The 21,144-nt window shown below is 38.6% G+C and overlaps 2 protein-coding genes and 1 long non-coding RNA gene across 3 annotated transcripts in view; 1 reads left to right on the top strand and 2 right to left on the bottom strand.

Annotated features, from left to right (window-relative positions):
• LOC134820871 (uncharacterized) overlaps positions 1–21,144 on the bottom strand; it is a 1,079,557-nt gene that overhangs the window by 382,003 nt on the left and 676,410 nt on the right. The window lies entirely within an intron of this gene.
• The window catches only part of LOC134820887 (uncharacterized), a 507,687-nt gene that overhangs the window by 211,479 nt on the left and 275,064 nt on the right, over positions 1–21,144 (top strand). The gene's annotated exons all lie outside the window — the stretch shown is intronic.
• LOC134821008 (receptor-type tyrosine-protein phosphatase alpha-like) lies at positions 8,245–20,354 on the bottom strand. Its single transcript, XM_063831675.1, has 10 exons — positions 20,307–20,354; positions 19,572–19,718; positions 19,230–19,359; positions 18,720–18,882; positions 18,405–18,491; positions 12,248–12,437; positions 10,566–10,704; positions 9,027–9,198; positions 8,610–8,793; positions 8,245–8,400 (listed from the first exon to the last, which is right to left on the bottom strand). The coding sequence occupies exons 1-10, from the start codon at positions 20,352–20,354 to the stop codon at positions 8,245–8,247; spliced, it is 1,416 nt and encodes a 471-aa protein (XP_063687745.1).

The raw sequence follows: 21,144 nt of genomic DNA, 5'->3' as shown, positions 1-21,144 counted from the left end.
TTTGTTGGGTTAAAAGTTGGGTCGTTCCACTGTCTGCAATTGAGTCCGGAACTTGATATACTTACATCCCCTCTGTAGTCGGCTCCTTTAGTAGCCTCCGCATAGCACTCTTTGTAAAGCGGGCATTCCTGAAGACTACAGGTTTCCCAAAAAGGGGCTACTTCAACTAAACACCAGGGCTCAGTACCAGTAGTATCACTGTTTGGATTTCGACAAAAATTTCCGTCCGCTAAGCCAGCATTAGGTATTTTTGTTGGGTTAAAAGCTGGGTCGTTCCACTGTCTGCAATTGAGTCCGGAACTTGATATACTTACATCCCCTCTGTAGTCGGCTCCTTTAGTAGCCTCGCTGTAGCACTCTTTATGGGGTTCCTCAATAATGATAGAATGTGTGGCTGTAGCCGTTTTTTCGTAACCTTGTACTTCGACTAATTTGACTGTGCAGGTTAATTTAATTAAACCCACACCACCAGCGTTTTTAAGTGCAATTAGGTTCTCCTTAGTCAATGTTAGCGATGAAGTCTGGGTCCTATCTGCATACACTCCGTCTTGAGAACTGTAACTGTAAGAGTTGTCTGTTTGCCTATCAGTCGTCCATTCAAAGCCAAGAACTTGCTCAGAGATGCCTTTCGCGACACAGTTGACAGTGTACTCCTTCATATCCGATGAGATAACTCGTTTGTTAGGAGGTGTTATCCCAGCAGTCGGGCATTCCTGAAGACTACAGGTTTCCCAAAAAGGGTCTACTTCAACTAAACACCAGGGCTCAGTACCAGTAGTATCACTGTTTGGATTTCGACAAAAATTTCCGTCCGCTAACCCAGCATTAGGTATTTTTGTTGGGTTAAAAGCTGGGTCGTTCCACTGTCTGCAATTGAGTCCGGAACTTGATATACTTACATCCCCTCTGTAGTCGGCTCCTTTAGTAGCCTCCACATAGCACTCTTTGTAAAGAGGGCATTCCTGAAGACTACAGGTTTCCCAAAAAGGGGCTACTTCAACTAAACACCAGGGCTCAGTACCAGTAGTATCACTGTTTGGATTTCGACAAAAATTTCCGTCCGCTAAGCCAGCATTAGGTATTTTTGTTGGGTTAAAAGCTGGGTCGTTCCACTGTCTGCAATTGAGTCCGGAACTTGATATACTTACATCCCCTCTGTAGTCGGCTCCTTTAGTAGCCTCGCTGTAGCACTCTTTGTAAGGATCCTCAGCATTTGTCAACTCAACAGTCGCGATTAAGATCATTAGCCAAAACATTTCACCTTCGGGAGAAGAAACATGTAATTGATTAAATTGGAACATACAGTAATAATATACCACGATTAGGAAAAATCCGCTGTAAATCAGGCCCAGGATATGCGGTAAATCCAGGTTTTGATAGTTTACATAATATTATAGGAATTTCCTGCAGACTTGTAATCTAATTATCCAGGTAACACAAACTGCACTGCTCTCTACTTAACATTTAAAAAACGTACTACAATTCCAACTTCTGATGATACTTTCAAAAAAATTTATAAATTTCTAATAAAACAATAAACTCAGTGCCAACAATTTGAAATGAAATTAAATAAATCGCGTTACGACATTTGATTCTTTGTCCCGAGAAACCGGTTGGGCATTTTAAGTCAAAATAAAATAAAATTAAGAAGCTGTTAATAAAAAACGGTTTTACATAAACCCTTACCCCAATCCAAACCATAACCACAAAGCCGAAGAATTGGGGATAACGATCAATTATGTGTAGCTTGCACTGAACCTAAGATGAGAAGTACGAATGAGTCGGACTTTTCAATTTACTCGTATCGTACGTACTTTTCAATTCTACTGAAAAGTTCTCCTTCTAGAAATCGATGGAAGAGTTCTAAATCGCAAGTTACGGACTTATATTGAGCGTTTTCAAAACAGCTTTTAAACAAGCTGTTTGAATAAGTAAATTGTCTGGTAATTTTGTAGAATTTTTGTTTTACCTTGTTGCCTGACTTAAGAATTGTGTAATGTCAAATGTGTGTTTAATTTTTTCGCGAACGGCATATTTTCTCTAACATCGGCAAACAATTACATTTACATTTTACAACAGCCCCAATGATAATAATTCAAAAACAAAAAAATTCTATCTTAATCGTACGTCGTATGAGTCGGACTTTTCAAAGTTGCGTACAAGTACGTACTTTTCCCCCTAAACGAGTCCGTACTTAGCTTCTCATCTTAGCACTGAACACAACGTAATTACCACAAAACCGATCAAATTTTCGCTCGCAAATCTTTGCACGTGCACATTCGTTTTTGAACACCGTTACCATGGTTATTACCTGAGGACCCCAGGCTATTATGTTCATTAACATTATAGCGAATATAGATTTGGCGGAATGACAGGCTGAGCGCGGCCCAGTAACCATGGTTACTATGCAGCTTCCTATTTCTCATAAAATTTGCAAGTGGTCGGTCGTACAGACATACTTATAAGATAATCTTTATAATTATAGTTTAGACTAGAAATTAACGTTATCTGACAACAAAACCGATCAAAATGAAATTCCAACATTCATTGTAGATGAAGATGATTGTAGAAGACATATTGATGTTGTTCGATGCTTCAGTAGAATCATCGTGACCTGATAATTATATATGGCCCAAGCATATTATGAACTTGTTATCCCAAACAGAGATAATAGATATATCTTCATACGATGCGTGTGATAGGAATTATGATCATATGCTGCTTCAGCTTACGACTACGAGTGACTCAGTGGATCACATACTGCATACGTGGCTTGAACTGACCCGAAGGAATTATTATCAGTGGATCACTTCGAAATACATGACGTGAACCGACGAATCGGGTCCACAAGATCACTTCGAAATAAGAGACGTGAAAAGACCCGACGAATCGGGTCCACAAGAAAGGCACTCTAGTGCGAAAAAGGATCTGACATGAACTTTGAAATAAGACAGGATATTGTATCGTACTAAAGTACGTTACCTGGATCGTACTGCGACACGTACTGTAGTGCGAAAGCGGGCCCAGAAAACCTTACTGGTAGGGGCCTAACTTCGAAAATAAAAGAGATAGAAACGTCTGGTTTTCAATGTTCGCCTTGTAGTTGTAAAACTAACGTTTCCTCCCCAGGAGGAAAATTCAAGACAACGTAAATTTTGAATTATCGCAAAAAGTCTTATTTTGGGCCAAATTAAAGATCGCAGCTTTTTAACTTTGCAAAATAATGTTGTTGCTATGACTTTGATACGCGAAAAGTGGCATGCAACGTATGTCAACTATGACTCCAGATTGTAATTCACGCGAGCGATCAGTGAACATGACCGTGACGTCACGCGCGCTGACACACGTGCTATTGAAAAACGACCACCTCTAGTAACACTAACACGGCCAGCCGGTAAGTTTTGCTGGGGGTGTTTTTGTCGGACTTCGCACTACAGTACGATTACCCCGGCAAAATCCGGTACGGCAGCCAAAAGCCCATTTCGGTCGGTTCCTAGTAGTGCATAGGCTAGATTAGAAGTTCAGAATCGGGAAGTTAAACACGTACCTAAGGCCACGCCGATTTCTACCTATTTAACACTAAAATCACAGAAGCAAAATTAAGAAAATTTGTATGTTAAAAATGAGCAAGTCAACGTGATCCTTTTTTAATAGGGGGTGCATCATAAAAATAAACTTGCTCGGATTTTAAAAATTTTTGTACCATTGTTTTCTAGAGACTGTGAGAATTTTCACAATACAAAATTTGTCATACCTTTTTGGAAAGATTAGTGAGTTTCGCCTAAGTGCCATATTTGATGGTGCGCGGCTTTTGGAGCAAAATTAGCTGTAAAAGTCGCGTAATTTGACCAAATTTGACCAAATTCGTTGATTTTTGTCGTATTATTTGGATATATCTTCAGTTCCTTGAATGAGATCATTCTGAAAATTGGCGACGACCTTCCAATAGGGCTTTCACAACTGTCCGAAAAATTTAGTGGACATCGGAGTTGATATAGTGATCAAAATGGGGCGAAATACGCTGCTTTTAGCTGTAACATAATGTCTGATGGTTCGATATGCTTTAAACTTTTCGGACACTTTCCTTGTAAGTCTATGAGTAAGCTTACCAATTTTTGTTGCAATCAGAGGTCGGGAAGGATACTTAATATCTATTTGTTTGAAGAAATTGTGCTGGCCGAAATTAGCGCTAAAAAACCATCCTACAGTCGGCACGCGCGGCTCACTGTTGATGGCGCACTACCTATTTTTAAATAGTCACATCGCGAGAAAACATTCCGGCGCAATTCAATTGCTGCAGAATGCTGCGTTACTGGGCCGGCCGCGCTCAGCCTGTTATACTCATTCCGCAGAATCTCTATCACTATGATCATTATGAACATAAATATAATACTAATAGCATGAGGTCCCCAGGTAAAATGCTGCGGTGCGACTGACTGAATATGTAATTATAAGTAAATAAACACATGTTACATGTATCGTGTGGCGTGGCCAATTAATTGTTTATGGAAATAATATTAATAAATATACTTTGCTTTCCAGCACTTATGTATGTGATCGTTTATCCAGAAAAAGATGCAGTTTTTCTATATAATTACATTCTTATATTATTGAGTTAGTTGAAGGCTACAATTATATTTGTATATTGCAGGAATTTCCTGCAGACTGATAATCTAGTTTGTCCAATGACAAATTCAAACTGCTCTCTACTAGGGGGTGCACGGTAAAAATAAACTTGCTCGGATTTTCAAAATTTTTGTACCATTGTTTTCTAGAGACTGTGAGAATTTTCACAGAACCAAATTTGTTATACCTTTTTGGAATGATCAGTGAGTTTCGCCTAGGTGCCAAATTCGATAGTGCGCGGCTTTTGGAGCAAAATTAGGTGTAAAAGTCGCGTAATTTGACGAAATTCGTTGATTTTTGTCGTATTATTCTATCATATCTTCAGTTCCTGAACATGAATCATGCTGATAATTTGTCAGAACCTTCCAATCATACTTAACTACCGAACCTAATTTAGTTGGGAGAGATTGGCCTTGATTAAGTTGTCTAAAAATGACAAAATAGGTATAAATCCGTTGATAACTCAAATTCTGACCATCGAAATTGCTCAAACTAAATTAGGTTCAGTAAAACATAAATGTTTACATACGCTGACCAAATTTCAACCAAATTGTTATATGGGAAGTATTATAACTTTTTGAATGTTTCCAAAATAATGTGCTGGCCGAAATAAGAGCTAAAAAATCATTCAATGGTCAGCGCAGCGCGCCCGTCTTACAGTCGATGGCGCACTGCCTATCTCTACTTTATTAAATCAACGTACTACAATTCCAACTGCTGATGATTCTTTGAAAGAAATTTCTAATAAAACAGTATGAGTAAACTCAGTGCCAACAATTTAAAATGAAATTACAAATATTGCGTTACGACATTTGATTGTCCCGAGAAACCGGTTGGGCATTTTAAGGCAAAATAAAATTAAATTAAAATTAAGAAGCTGTTAATAAAAAACGGTTTTACATAAACCCTTGCCCCAATCCAAACCATAACTACAAAGCCGAAGAAACAGAGATAACCATTATAACCCTCACCCTAAACATAACCCTAAACATTTGGCTTGTGCCTTAACGGGTGATACTCGTATAATATCTGATCCATATATTAGTCCAACTCGGCGCGCGTCCTGGTAGGTTGTAAACCTACAACTTGTGCCCTGTCTCGCTTAATTGGAAATAACCAGTGATTAAGTGCGCCTGCATGCTAAAATTAAAAAGGTATAAATGTGCCCTGAATCGGGAACTATTGTGCTTTGATACTCAAACCTGCATGACAAAAAGGCAACAAATGTGTCTCACACGTGCAATCGCGCTCAAGGGGTTTGGTAGGAAATGCCAATTGCATAGCATTTCTGATAATAACTTGTCTACTCTTGTTGATGTTCCAACGTTCTGCTTGTTGATAATGATTTGATCTATGTCTACTGCTACGGCAGCCAAAAGCCCATTCCGGTCGGTTCCTAGGCTAGATTAAACTTCAAAATCGGGAAGTTAAACAGGTAACTACGGCCACGCCGATTTCTACATAATATCACTAAAAATAAAATCACAGATCCTTTTTTAAATAGTCACATCGCGAGAAAACATTCCGGCGCAATCCAATTGCTGCGGTGCGACTGACAGAATATGTTAATACAATTATAAGTAGATAAACACATTACAGATCAGATCATGGCCAATGAATGAAATTGGAAGTATACTATTACGTTGCTTTCCAGCGCGTATGTATGTGATTTTTGAACCTGAAAAAGATGTGTAAGTCAGCCTGATACTTTTTTTAAATAGTCACATCGCGAGAAAACATCCCAGTGCAACTCAATTGTTGCAGAATGCTGTAGTTTGCAGCGCGACTAACATACAAATTATATTATTATAAATTCGTCCGAGTTTTCAATTTTTGAGTGATGGGCCGGGTTGTGAATTGTCAAATAATCTGATAGTTGTAGGGTAATATGCGGTAAATCGGGGTTTAACTATAATATTAATAATCTTATTAATATTACTTATACCTTACTCGGGAATATTATAGCGGGTTAATTTATGACCGGGAAAAATATGGCGGACTTTCCCAAAACCCGCCAAATTATCCCGGTCATGTATTTACCGGTGGCCGACCTTTCAAGTTTTTTTTTCAGAGGTCAACAAATTTTCAACCGAAATTTCTGTTTCTGTTACTTGTTAAAGAAGTTATTTCAATTTACAGTTATATTATTATTGATATTACAGTTATTGATATTACTCTCTACGATTCACTGATTCATGGGCAAGAGAAGTGAGAATCACGGTCCACCCTGAAATCTGATTTCTATAACCAAATTGTGATTTTTATAAACGAAATTATGGTAGCAACCGCCAATAAGTTACAGCCCTCCATCCACTGCTTCAAAAGTCTTCTCTAGCACATATGAGACTTCAGGTAAAATATGATGATCACCACCCCCTTGGAACCCCATAATCTGAGTCGGCGGGTTTTTTTATGACTGGTAAAATTTTTGACCGGGAAAAATATGGCGGAATCTTCCAAAACCCACCACTTTATCCCGGTTATAATATTCCCGAGTAAGGTAGTTATTGGCAATTTGATTAAACTTATCCGACCTCCCGGCCCTTTTGACTAGCGAGTTCTTACTGTTAGTATATAATATAGGAAACATCTGAAAATGTCCTATCGGTAGGACATTTTCATAATTTTCTTTCCATCAAAGTTTTCTCCGGATATACACAATACAGCTTCCAGGACCCTCCAAATTCATGGAAAACTAGTTACTGGATACCGGAGAAAAACTAAAGAAGTGAAACTCTGCAAATTGGTTAGCAAATAAATGATAAAAGATTTGAACAATGTGAATAATCGAAGCGTCAAATATGCAGCTTAAACAGCTTCTTACTATTTCGAATCGAGAGAGAGGTAATAACGGTTATACAATATTATCAACTGGCGTCAAACAGCAAACACAACTAAAATTCTTAACAAAATAAATAATACAAAATAATATAAATCGTACCGGATTTATCTACAAAATGCTGAAATTAAAAAATATATAGTGTGGGAATTAACTAGAAGAAAAGAAGACCTTTAATAACAAAAGTTCTAAATTAAATAACCACGTCCCTGTCATATATAAACCTCGACCCAAAATAGATCAAAATCAACGTTATCAGTTATTGTAGAAATTCACATAAAACAAACAATTCAAATATCTTGTTACTACAATAACACATAATTTGATCCAGCCTTCTTTTCTTCTAATTGTATACTCATTAACAAGCATCAAATCAATAGGTCAAGTCTTTGTCAAGGTTCAAAACATTCCTCCACATTTTCATATGTTTTATCCAATAGTTAAATAACATGCTTTCCGTCAATCAACTTTATTAACTCTTCAAATACAATACAATAGTAAAAATAATGGTTTTTCTTCTCGAAGACGAAATGACTTTTATCATGGCGAACATTCAAACTATTAAGAAACTGTGACACTGTTGGTGGTATGGGTTTGTTCAGGTTTCAATAAACCAAACTGCTCTCACAAGTAATTCCACTGTTTAACTTTAGCTCAGTTTCGGTTATGTGTTCAGGTTCGGTTGCACGGTTCCAAACATGTCGCACATAATTAACTGAAGCCGAGTAAGCGAACCGATCCTGCGCTAAAGTTGAACAGTATTACGGAAGTATTCCCAACTATTTGAAGTTCTCGTAATTATCAAAGCTGTCCACATACTGCACCAGTGCTCTGTAGATGTAGTCGTACTGATCTACACTTTGAACCATGAAAGGTCGGGAGCGACGCAGCTGCAGGGCGGTCTGGAAAATGTCCACAGTTCCTTCTAACTTTAGCTGTGGGAGGCGAGGATTTAGTAAAAGTTACATCCTAAATTGAAGGGCACACACTTTATCAGACCGTCTTTATATTCATTAAATTCTGTCCCAAAGCTCAGTATTTAAAAGAAACCAACTAACAACTTGCAGAGAATATTCTATATAAGTAGTATATATACAACATAGTGTGAACTGTGATTAGAGATATTCTTAATGACAATATCTACCTGTTCGAGACAGTTAGCAATAGCAATGAAAGCAGCAGCTCTCCCAACCCCACCACCGCAGTGCACGACAGCCGGCTTGTTGCCCTGTTGTTTCTGCCACCGAGCCATGTTCTCTATTGCCCCTATCATGGCCAGTCCTCCCAACTTCATGCTCTTTTCTGTGAGGGTCGTGAAGTGCCATAATCTGAGGAGTGAGAAACTAATCATAGCTGAGCTGTATCTGCTTATTCGTGACAAGAGTCAAGATAAGAGTACTCTTATCACTATATCAGATCAGAAAAGGGGCAAAATAAGCATTAAAATCAAAGTGTAGAGAGCCCTCTTATTTTGAATTTAATCGGCATTATTAAAAGGTTAACAAAAAGATGTAACGAGGTTAAAAAGGTTAACAAGAAAATCTGCCCGCCTGGCGCCTACCTGACAAGTCGGAGAGCCTTGTAGCCGTCTGAGGAGTGGGTTACACACAACTCCCTCCTCGTTATATCAGGACCTTCATCCACTGCCAGTAACTTTATCTTGCAGGATCCGTACTCAACTTCTTCCTGCTCTTGTAGCGGCCAGTATTGGGCACACTTTATCTTACCTTCCTCTGGGGTGATGGTCGTGTTACAGGGGGGGGGGGGGGGGGAGTATTGGGCACACTTTTTATCTTACCTTCTTCTGGGGTGATGGTCGTGTTACAGGGGGGGGGGGGGGGAGTATTGGCACACTTTATCTTACCTTCCTCTGGGGTGATGGTCGTGTTACAGGGGGGGGGGGAGTATTGGGCACACTTTATCTTACCTTCCTCTGGGGTGATGGTCGTGTTACAGGGGGGGGGGGGGGGGAGTATTGGGCACACTTTATCTTACCTTCCTCTGGGGTGATGGTCGTGTTACAGGGGGGGGGGGGGGAAACTGTACAGGGGGGGGGGGGGGGAGTATTGGGCACACTTTATCTTACCTTTCCTCTGGGGTGATGGTCGTGTTACAGGGGGGGGGGGGGGAGTATTGGGCACCACCTGTACAGGGGGGGGGGGGAGTATTGGGCACACTTTATCTTACCTTCCTCTGGGGTGATGGTCGTGTTACAGGGGGGGGGGGAGTATTGGGCACCACTTTATCTTACCTCTTCTGGGGTGATGGTCGTGTTACAGGGTGGGGGGTGGTGTACACTGTACAGGAGGGGGGGAGTATTGGGCACACTTTATCTTACCTTCTTCAGGGGTGATGGTCGTGTTACAGGGGGGGGGGGGGGAGTATTGGGCACACTTTTATCTTACCTTCCTCTGGGGTGCTGGTCGTGTTACAGGGGGGGGGGGGGGGGAAGTATTGGGCACACTTTATCTTACCTTCCTCTGGGGTGATGGTCGTGTTACAGGGTGGGGGGTGGTGTACACTGTACAGGGGGGGGGAGTATTGGGCACACTTATCTTACCTTCCTCTGGGGTGATGGTCGTGTTACAGGGGGGGGGGGGAAGTATTGGGCACACTTTATCTTACCTTCCTCTGGGGTGATGGTCGTGTTACAGGGGGGGGGGGGTGTACAGGGGGGCCGGGGGGGGGGGGGGGGGGGGGGAATATTGGGCCACACTTTATCTACCTTCTTCTGGGGGTGATGGTCGTGATACAGGGGGGGGGGGGGGGTGTACAGGGGGGGCCGGGGGGCAGTATTGGGCACACTTTATCTTACCTTCTTCTGGGGTCGTTGGTCGTGTTACAGGGAGGGGGGGGTTGTACAGGGGGGCCGGGGGGCAGTATTGGGAACACTTTATCTAACTACTTCTGGGGCGATGGTCGTGTTACAGGGGGGGGGGGGGGGGGGTGGGTGTTTTTACGCATTATGATTTATAAACAAAATAGGAGAAAGAGAAATGAGGAAACTTCAAGTCGCACTTTTTGGTATTATTTTGACACTTCAAATAAAGTGAATTTAGCCACAAAGAAACTTTTTTATGAACAGATTAATGTAACATACCGACAACAATAGTCATACAGACGATATAGAACAGGCTCCTGTCTCGTATTATCATCTTCCAGAAGTCGACAACGGTTCCCGTCTTAGGAGCCTGGGTCGAGATGTACCACGTTCTTCTCGTGGTAGGAGGAAATGTAGCCTGGCGTTTATGTAGTCACTTCCGGGGTACGCCCGTCGGGGGAGGTGGTGTAGTTAGAGGGGAGGTGTGGTTTATTATCATACTTTATTATGAATGACTTCCTATCATACTTAGTATAGGGGTCGTTCACAATTCACATATTACGTAATCAGCCGAGGGGGGGGGGGGGGGGGGTTCCAAATGATTACGCTAGTGTAATTTTGACACAATAGCTATGCGTATTAAAACTGATTACGGAGGGGGGGGGGGGGGAGTAAAAAATCGTCCAAGTGATTACGTAATATGTGAATGACGGTCACTTAGTTGTAAGTGAAACGATTTATTTTGACGTATTGACGGCCACGTTCCAGTCATTTTGTAGTGAACGTTAGTGAACGTCAGTGATTATCAAAAACAAAAATTCATGAAAATAAACTTTTTGAAATCTCATTTCTCCAACTGATAATTATTAATTTGTATTGTATTGTATTGTAGTAGATTTATGCTACTGAAGGTAGAAGTACTCTGTCGAACCAAAGCGCGCTAACCTCGACTCAAGTTCGACACGTACTAAAGTTTGACAAGATAACTTTGACTGTCGAACGAGAGTTTTGAAATCTCAAGCAACGATCCTTTACGAGCTTGTAATCTATTCGTTTGTTTGTTTTCCACTAGTCTCATGATGTTCAATTATGTGTGAATGTAATCTCTATACTCCATATCTATGAATATTTAATAGTCCTCATACTCATAATTCAATTGTTATCTAGCAGAATTGTAGACTTAGTGGAGAGATAAAAGACTAACTTAATAACTCGTACTCCATTTTATAGATCTACAGGGTGTGTTGAAAATAGTGTGGGAATGTAAAAATCGATAATTTTTTTTTATGAAAGGAGCAAATTTTTGTAAAGTACGCTTTATAAATATCTACCACATACCACACTTTATATTATCCCACAACGACTAGTAACGAGTACCGGTCTAGAGATTTGGCTGCTGATCGAAATCAGTCGGATACTCGATCTATTTTCCTGTTAGCTAGACCGGAACTGAGTGGTAAACAGGAGAATTAAAATTTACTGAAAGGTTCTTGAATTTCTAACCGCTCATGGTTGCTAACTGTCAGAAAATATTTGTATCTGCCATTGAACCCTGTGATCCTATGATGACGATCCAGCAATAGCCATTGGATCACAAGCAGAAACTATTTGTCGAACTAGAGTACGCTACCTGGACTCTAGTTCGACACGTACCGAAGTACGACAGGGGTGATATCTGGCAAATTTTATTTTGTCGAACTATAGTGCGTGTCGAACTAGAGTACGTGAATCCTACTGAACACTACTAGTTCAGAAGGTGAGATGAGTTTTAGTGAACGTATGTACAGAACATTTTTAGCGAACGTTCCGTACGTGCACTACAACTCAATGACATGACCCCTTAGGACATCCAACTCATAAAAAGACAAATGAGAAAAACCATCGCTTAGACAAAATACAGTCCATCTGATCTGAGATGGTCTGTAGTTTTTCTGAGCGAAACAATTTGTATTTTAATTTACCTGATAAGCAAGTTTGACTCGGTTCTTCTCGTAAGGCAGGATGTTGTGATATCTGTTTTTATTGTGATTATACTCTTTTGTAGCTTCTATAAACTTGCCATTGGAGTCCTCTTTAGCAATGTAAACCAGTCTCTGGTATTCTACCTGAATACCAGTTTTATCTGTGCCTGACACGGTCTTCCTCAAATCTCTGAGAATATCAGGGTGTTACAAATCAAATCATGTAGTACAGACAGATCCGTCTGAAAAATCGATATACCGACACAAGAAGCTTTCTAAGGATTTTTGTAGTTTTTGAGTCCCATTAGGTGCCCTTAATGGCTGGCCAACTTTTCTAAACTTTTCCACGTGTCTTAATGTTACTTTTTGCCAATTTTACCACTTTTTACCACCTATCTTGTTTGTCGAATACCTCTAGTTGTGAACATCGTAGAAGGTTGCGGATTAATCGAGGGTGTTCATCTTATCAGAGAGAAAAACTTTTGTAAAGACAAATTTTATCTTTGTTTAACAAATCATTTTTTATTGGCTCAAAATGATCGAAATAGCTTAATTTTTCACTTAAATTTTGAAAAACTCAAATTGCACGAAACGTGGAGAAAAATATTTTTTCAAACAAAATCTGTAAATTTTTCGTTTTGCAAGAATAATAAAATCACCAATATTTGTAGTTGGAGTCAACATCCTTAGTAACAATCCTTTCTAATTTGTCCCTCTATAAGCAATTTCCCTCTACTAAGCAATTTCCAAGAAATCCTGTATATAAACAGGATTTCTTGGAAATTTTTAGGAGTATATTATGTTCGATATTATTATAAATTTTAGGTATGTGACTAACACTGCCGGGGTGAAACTTCCTGGGATTAAACTATCGTAATCACGTTACTATTCACTTTGCATTTCTTCTGCCGCTACTGTATTAAAAAATTAAGTTATAACAAAGTCTAACTACACCCAGTCACAGATTATAATCAGATTATAATCTAGATTTTTCGTTCCACTTGCTCCGCGGAAGGAGTATTGAGAAGCCAGGAGTGTTCCGCAGAAGCAATATTAAGAGGTGCAACGATCTCAAAGGAACTTTTGATCGAATTCCATAACAAAAGGTCTATGTGATTTGCCTTGAGGTATGTGATTTGCCTTAAGTCACAGCAAAGGTATGTGTTTATTACCTGTGTCCTGTACAATTAGGCTACCTGATCTGCAGTCTGCCGGAGTGTTCAGGCATTGGCACTCAGAATGATGTCTGGTGCCATGCCAAGCACACCCTTTATCGCATTGAATCACCTCACGGACACTTCAGATATCAAATCGTTGTTTGAATGTGGAAAAATTTTGAAAAACTCAACTAGGATGATTGGATTAGGAAGCTTCACACACAATATCCTTTTGGGTGCAATGATAGAATAGACAGTTTGGAAAACAAAGGTTATTACAATTGTGAATTTGCTAAGTTTACTTCCGTGAAGAGCAGGAGAAGGAGGTCTTGGAGTAGTGGGTCTGGCAGTATCGATGTTTTAAATATCGTAAATAGTTTACTATTGATTGTTAATGAACCTTTTCATACATCATGTATTACTAAAACTAAACGTATTTTATTCCCTTTGAAACGTGATAAACTGAATAAAGTTAGAGAATTATATTTAGATAATGTTTTTAATGATAATGTTTTGAAGCATGATATTCTACGCAGACATGCCCATTTTGTGATTACAGATCTTTTAATGTATAAAATTAAGCCGTTTAATGTATGGAAATGCCCTAAAGTTTCTAAAAAGAAACAGAAATTCATGTTTAAAGTTAAATTTGTTAATAAGGCTATTGATATGATAAATTTACCCAGAATTTTCAGGGATAAATCTTTAAAGTCCTATATTAGCCAATGTAATATTAATGAACCTTCAGTTGTATTCACTAACACGCCTAAAATATCTAGTAAATTATTTAATTATAATGATACGGTTAACAATTTTAAGTGTATTGAAGATTATGATTGTATATGTAATAAGCATGAGGAATATATTAACGGCGATTGTAATCATGTCGCTACAGGGGATGTTTTTATTATTAGTAATCAAATGCTAAGGAATATTATTTCTAAAGGGCCTAGTTTCAAGGAACCCGCAGTTCTAGATTTTAATTTTGCTCAACGTACTATTTTAGAGAATTTAGATAAGTTTGTTAAGAGTTGGAGTGAAAAGGAGAAAGTAGCTTTAGTCTGCTTTAATGGGTGGAAGGAGAAATTCCGAGAATTACTAACTGATGCCGTTGATTGTTTAAAAAAGCGATATATAAACGTAGTAGCAGTGATGTGGTTTCGGTCTTTTCTGACCCATTTGTTGAAGCGGAGCTGGAATATTTTCATAAATATTTTGTTATTTGTCCCGAGGACAAGGCATCGAAAAATGTCGCTATAATTTGTAAACGTTTTTATTTAGATACCATTTTGAATGAATGTATGACTAATTTTATTTCATATTCTCATATCACGGAATCCAATACCCAGGAGATTTGTAAGATACAGAAAACTTTTATGAAGGATGTGTTAAATATTGATGATACGAATAAGGACGATGTTTTACCCCATATAGTACTCTTCCCTAAATTCCATAAACCCAAGTTTTCTCAGCGGTTTGTAGTGTCTTACGCTTGCTGTACAGTTAAACCAATTGCACAGCGCCTTACTCTTGGACTTAAAGCTGTCTACAGTCAAATTTGTAGTTATTCACGCATGCTGTTTAAAGTGACTGGGATTAAGCGTAATTGGATTATCGACAATAATGCGCCTATTTTAGATTGTTTTAATAGCTATATGGAGTCTGATAGGGCTCGTAATGTCCAAACCTATGACTTTTCGACTTTGTACACTAATCTCAGACATGATGAGATCAAAGTAGCTCTTAAAGATGTCGTTAATTTAGCCTTTAAACACAGTAAGTGTCCGTATATTTCAATATATGAAAGTGGTTTTGCATGGGTCAAGAATCCACGTGAAAACACCTTCCGTTTTAACGTGGATACTCTTATTAATACTATTGATTTTATTTTAGATAATTCATATTTTAGCATGGGGAATATGACTTTTAGACAGATTATTGGTGTCCCTATTGGGGTAAACCCAGGACCCTTTATTGCTAATCTTACACTTTTTTATTATGAGTATAAATATTTAGATAAACTCTATAGGATTGATTATTATAGCGCTAAGAGACTTAATAACACGTTTAGGTTAATTGATGACATTACTACTATTAATTCTGATGGTGTCTTCCAGGAGCATGTAGCCAATATTTATTCTGATAGTTTAACTCTTAATAAGGAGAACACCGAGGACACTAGTGCTCATGTCCTAGATTTGAATATCTCTATAGTTGAAGGTTATTTTATTGTAGAAGTTTATGATAAACGGGACGATTTCCCTTTTAATATAGTCCAATATGCCCCTAAATGTAGTAATATGTCCAGAGATGTACTTATTGGAGTTTTTGGGTCGCAACTAGTCAGATTTTTTAGAATTTGTAATCAGTTTGAAGGTTTTAGGAAACGGGTTGAACTGATGTTAAACGCGTTTATTAAATTAGGTTTTAATAGGAAGCTGTTGAGTAACAAATTCCGACGAATAGCTGAAAAACATGGACTTCAGGAGAAGTTTGACATGATCAGTACACTTGACTACTTGTTTGAGAACCGATTACCCCGTCACCTCACTTCTAGCTCCTAGTTCTACATTGTGATGCATGACGTGTAGCGGTGTAGTACTGGAACTGGGAAGGTGACTGTGGTTGTTAGTTTACACTAGTTTTGTGTGCTGTGTTTTGTTGGAATCCCCTGCTGTCGTGTTTGAAGTTGTTCTTTTGTAATTATTATTATTTTTGTTTATCGTAGCTTTATGAACGTATAACTTTATGAACGTATGATTTTTGGTAATTAAATTATTAATATATTTTAGGAGAAAAGTGAGGGAAAGATGATAGTTTGGCCAGTAATACTTGTATAAGTCGCCAATGCACAATCTAAAGTTTGTGGACCTCAGTTAAGCCTTTCACTTGTTAATACTAGCAAAACTGCGCGTTTTGCTTTAGAAACACACTTTTTTATAGATTTTACCGGCGTATCCTCTAAATTCATCTAATTTGTCCAATTTTAGGGAGGGGCGCCAACAGGGGGGCGCTTTTTCAGCGGGGGGTGGGGGGGGGGGGGGCTAGATACAGGCGTCGGGCAAGGGGTAGTATAATACTATACATACACTGTACATGTACTATAGTATACTATACATATACTATTACTATACTATATACGGTAGTAAATAATCAATCCAGTTAAATGAGTGCCAGGAGAGTTATTAAGGATTTGGAATTGGGATATTGTGAAGCAAAAAGATAGGTTCTTGCCGCAGGATATTTGGGGGTCATGATATTGATTATCAGCTCGGGATTAATGTGGGACGGATCGAAGAGCATTGAAAAGAGCGAGTTGACATTGTACGCTTTCTGGTACTGTAATCAATCATGAAATTCTAATATCGTGTGGTTAACGTTTTTCAGTTTCAAACCTAACTCCCGTAATTCCTCATCTTGATTACTGAAATCTTACCGCCAACTACAAATATTGGTGATTTTAGTATTCTTGAAACGAAACATTCACGGAGTTTTAAAAAAAGCATTTTTGTCCACGTTTCATGCAATTTCTTCACTTTTGGCGAAAAATATATGATTCGAATTTTCGAAATTGTTAGGAGTAGGATTATGTTCGATATTATCACAAAGTTTAGGTATGTGACTTTGGTTTAGGTATGTGACACGGCCATTACTATTCACTTCTACAGCTACTGTATTTGATTACGATAGATAAGCAGGAAGTTTAATCCAGGATGCGGGAAATTTCTTCTGGATTTCTTGGAAATTGATTATAGGGACTGATTAGGAAGGATTATTATTAAGGATGTTAACTCCAACTACAAATATTGGTGATTTTATTATTCTTGAAACAAAAAATGTACGGATTTTTTTGAAAAATTTTTCTCCGTTTCATGCAAAACAAGAATCGCGCCCGTTGTTTCGTTTTGGAGAACGCTAGATTTCCATTCACTATAATTATAAGTATAAGCTCTAATCAGCTCACTTCATAACAATAATATCAAATATTGATAAATTATGTTTTAAAGTTTAAATACTTAACTTATATTTGTAATTCAAGAAATTGTAAGCAAAAGTAAACCATACTCTTGTTTTATACACATCAGTACACTACGCGTGCCACGTAAAAAATTGGTCTTATTACCTCATACTATACTGGTATACATTACATAGTATACATTAAAATACACTCGCGCCGCGCATTCATTGACCACAGGCTAGCTATAGATCACATCTCCGCAAGCAACGCTGCTATTTGTCATGGTAAGGGACGGAAGTAGCGACAAAATATTCGGACCTATACCTATTATACCACGATCTCCAAAATCCACGTCTAGTTTCTGCAAAAAACGACCATTCGTATAACGAAGTTTTTCTAAAAGCTACTTTTCTCCATGTTTTAAGCTATTTCGATTATTTTGAGCCAATGAAAAATTATAAATTTTTGCTAATTAGCTAATTGATAATTATCTAATTAACTGATTGCTTATAAAAAGAAACAGAAATACAACGATATCATAAATTATTATCGGTGTAAATTATCATTTTTAATTAGGAAATTAATTTTATTGTGCATTAGAGGATCTAGAAATACCTCAAATAAAACCGACATGGATGATTCAGAATTTAACTCTTTCGAATCGAAAGTCAACTAATTTTTTGGCAATGATGATATTCATAATATATACCGTAACCTGTAATACTATTCTGTATATTTGCACAAACAAGAAAAGTGGTTAAAGGTGGTAAAAAGTGGTTAAAGTGGCAAAAAGTGGCATTAAGACACGTGGAAAAGTTTTGAAAAAAAGTTGGTAAGCCATAGCCCTTAAAGGGCACTTAATGGGACTCAAAAACGTATAAAATCCTTTGGAAGCTTCTTGCGTCGGTACTCGGTAGATCGACTTTTCAGACGGATAAAATATCAGAAAGCTGTATTCACGAACGTGAAGGTAGTATGCAGGTATCTAATATGGATTTTAGTATGATTAATTTTACTACATGTAATGGATTATGTGAAGTACCTGTACGCGTGGGAGAGCATCTGGGCGTATATCTCAGTATCTCCACATCTCAACAACTCGTTAACAGCTTGATAGACAAACACGTATCTGGAAGAAAGGGATATAAATGGGGGTCCACAAAAAACAACTGGATGGGGGGGGGGGGGGGGGGGGGGGGGGGGGGGGGGGGGGTTTAAGGGGCTGTCTAAGAGCTTGATCAACACTGCTGAATTTAATAACATCTTAAGTAATTACAAACTGGACAGGCTCCATTACAACGAGGGACAGAACAAAACAACACTACAAGCGTAATTTATGAACAGTAATCCGACTCACTGGGATTCAGTCTGGACCATTATCTTCCTGCACTTCCTCAACTGCACCACAGTGTCGTATATGTTGATCTTGTTGTTGTTCTTCACGTTCTCCATCTGGAGGTGGAGGGAGATGATAGTCCCTGTCCTCCCCACACCCGCACTGCAGTGTACACATATGGGACCTGGGGGAGGGGTGGGTGTTAGTGTGGGTGTGTATTGTGTAACACCCTGTGTAACACCCTGTGTAACACCCTGTGTAACACTGTGTAACACTTTGTGTAACACTTTGTGTAACACTGTGTAACACTTTGTGTAACACTCTTACACTCTGTGTAACACTGTGTGTAACACCCTCTGTAACACACTGTGTAACACCCTGTGTAACACTCTTACACTCTGTGTGTGTTGTATATTAGTTTATTTGCAGTCGACACGCAAATACAGCTAACAGTACGGAACTGTAACTACTAGATTTCAATTAGGAACTCTCTTCTAAGTTCCCGAATACACACCACCACAACCAACATACCTTGTCCCTGGAGGTTGTCGGAGAAGGCCCGTTTAGCGAAGGCTATCATACTAGTGGGAGTATCAGGTACACCGTGGTCAGGCCATCCCTCGTAATGGTAGTGAGTTACTATCCGCGACTTACCTGAACCCTGGGGAGAAACAGTGTTAGCGGAATGTACCAGGTCCTTAGCTTTAAACAGCTGGTGTTAGCGGAATGTGCCGGGTCCTTAGTTTTAAAGACGTGGATCAGGGGATTTTACATGGGAGATTCGAAATTATTTCCATCATACTGAAAAGCGTTTGCAGGACTTACTGTCCTATGTAAACTGAAGTTGAAGTTGATGTCTTAATGTTAAAAAACCTGTGTGACGGAAAGTTTCCGGACTTTGTAGTCGGGGAAGGATACAATACCCAGACACTCCACGGTGGTGTTACCGTAACTCTGGGGTTTGGTGTCGCTCCAGTACTCTTCACACTTCTTACGACCCTTCTCCACTAGGTTTGTAACCTGAAAATTGCACATTTACACATTGCACATTTACCCATTTACACATTACACATTTACACATTTACACATTTACACATTTACACATTTACACATTTACACATTTACACATTTACACATTTACACATTGTACATGGCACATTTACACATTACACATTTACACATTGCTGATTGCACATTAAATGTGTTACCTCCTTATGTGCGATAGGTATATTTTAGTTCAGGTACATATTATTATTTAAGAATAGGATTAGATTGAAATTTAGAATAACTTTAATCTTTATGTAATCACGTTTTAATCCAAATGAAGTAATTGCTCAGTAGTGTTTATATAGTTTACATTTTGTTTGATGTAAATTATCACGAATCACCTTCACCTCAAATTGTACCGTTTAGATTCCACAATTTCAGCACCTCGAATCATAGACACTCCTAAGTTCCCAGCATTTAGTTTTATATCTGTCATTAATAACTGTAGACGCATTGCACTTCAACCAATAAGCTTCACTCAATTAATTAGCCATCCTATAAGGCCTATTTCATTTATCACGTGACACACCATCCCATTTATCCTTTTCCGCTTCAGTTCACCTTGTTGAAAGAGTTTGTCAGCATTCGTCTGCTCACTCCTAAACTCATTCCACTTTCATGTCACATGACCATTTCCTCACAAGCTTTAGATTCACGAGTCATGATATAGTTTTTGGAGATTAGTTCGGTGGTCTACCCTTTAATAAGTTTCTATATTTCATTCTCTTCCGTAAAACTCCATATTTAACGTCTTTTATTTTGTAAAACCTACCACTAAGTCGAGCAGCTAGGTACATCTAGTGTGCTACACTTATCAGCTTTAATTGCTAATAATATTTAGTTTGTGGGCCGATGGGTCTAACCCAACTGAGTTAAACAGTAGATGATAAGACAAGTTTACGTGTGTTCTCGGAGTAGTGTGAGTTATGGGTTGTGTTTGAGCTGAAAGTGGGGAATTCGCTGATTGTTCGACAATCAGACCAAAAGTATTAAAGAATAAAGAAGAATCATAATAATCTCAAACTATATAAAAAATAAGTATAAAGAATAAGGAAAAGGACCGGGAATGAAGCCAATACCAGAAGTGAAACCCCACCAAAGAATAATTGATCCTTAGGTAGACCTGGTGAAATAAAGTAACTGAACTGTAAGTATAAGAAAAGACGGAAGGAATAAAGGAGAGAGGAAATAATGTTATGCGAACATCATCAGCAGATGACTTGGCACACCGGTTTCGGGGGTTTAACACATGAATTTACTCTTCAGGAGTCTGTCATTATAACATCTTGAAAGAAGTGTCCTATAAAGGGTGTTGGTAGAACACAGAAAAGAATCAAGGTCAGAGATAATGGAAGAGTAACGAAGGACCTGACCGTAAAAAACATTATAACCAACAGAA

The sequence above is a fragment of the Bolinopsis microptera genome, chromosome 9, assembly GCF_026151205.1.
Source record: "Bolinopsis microptera isolate Bmic1 chromosome 9, MBARI_Bmic_1.0, whole genome shotgun sequence".
Lineage (NCBI taxonomy): Eukaryota > Metazoa > Ctenophora > Tentaculata > Lobata > Bolinopsidae > Bolinopsis > Bolinopsis microptera.
This window is presented reverse-complemented; position numbering and strand designations above follow the sequence as displayed.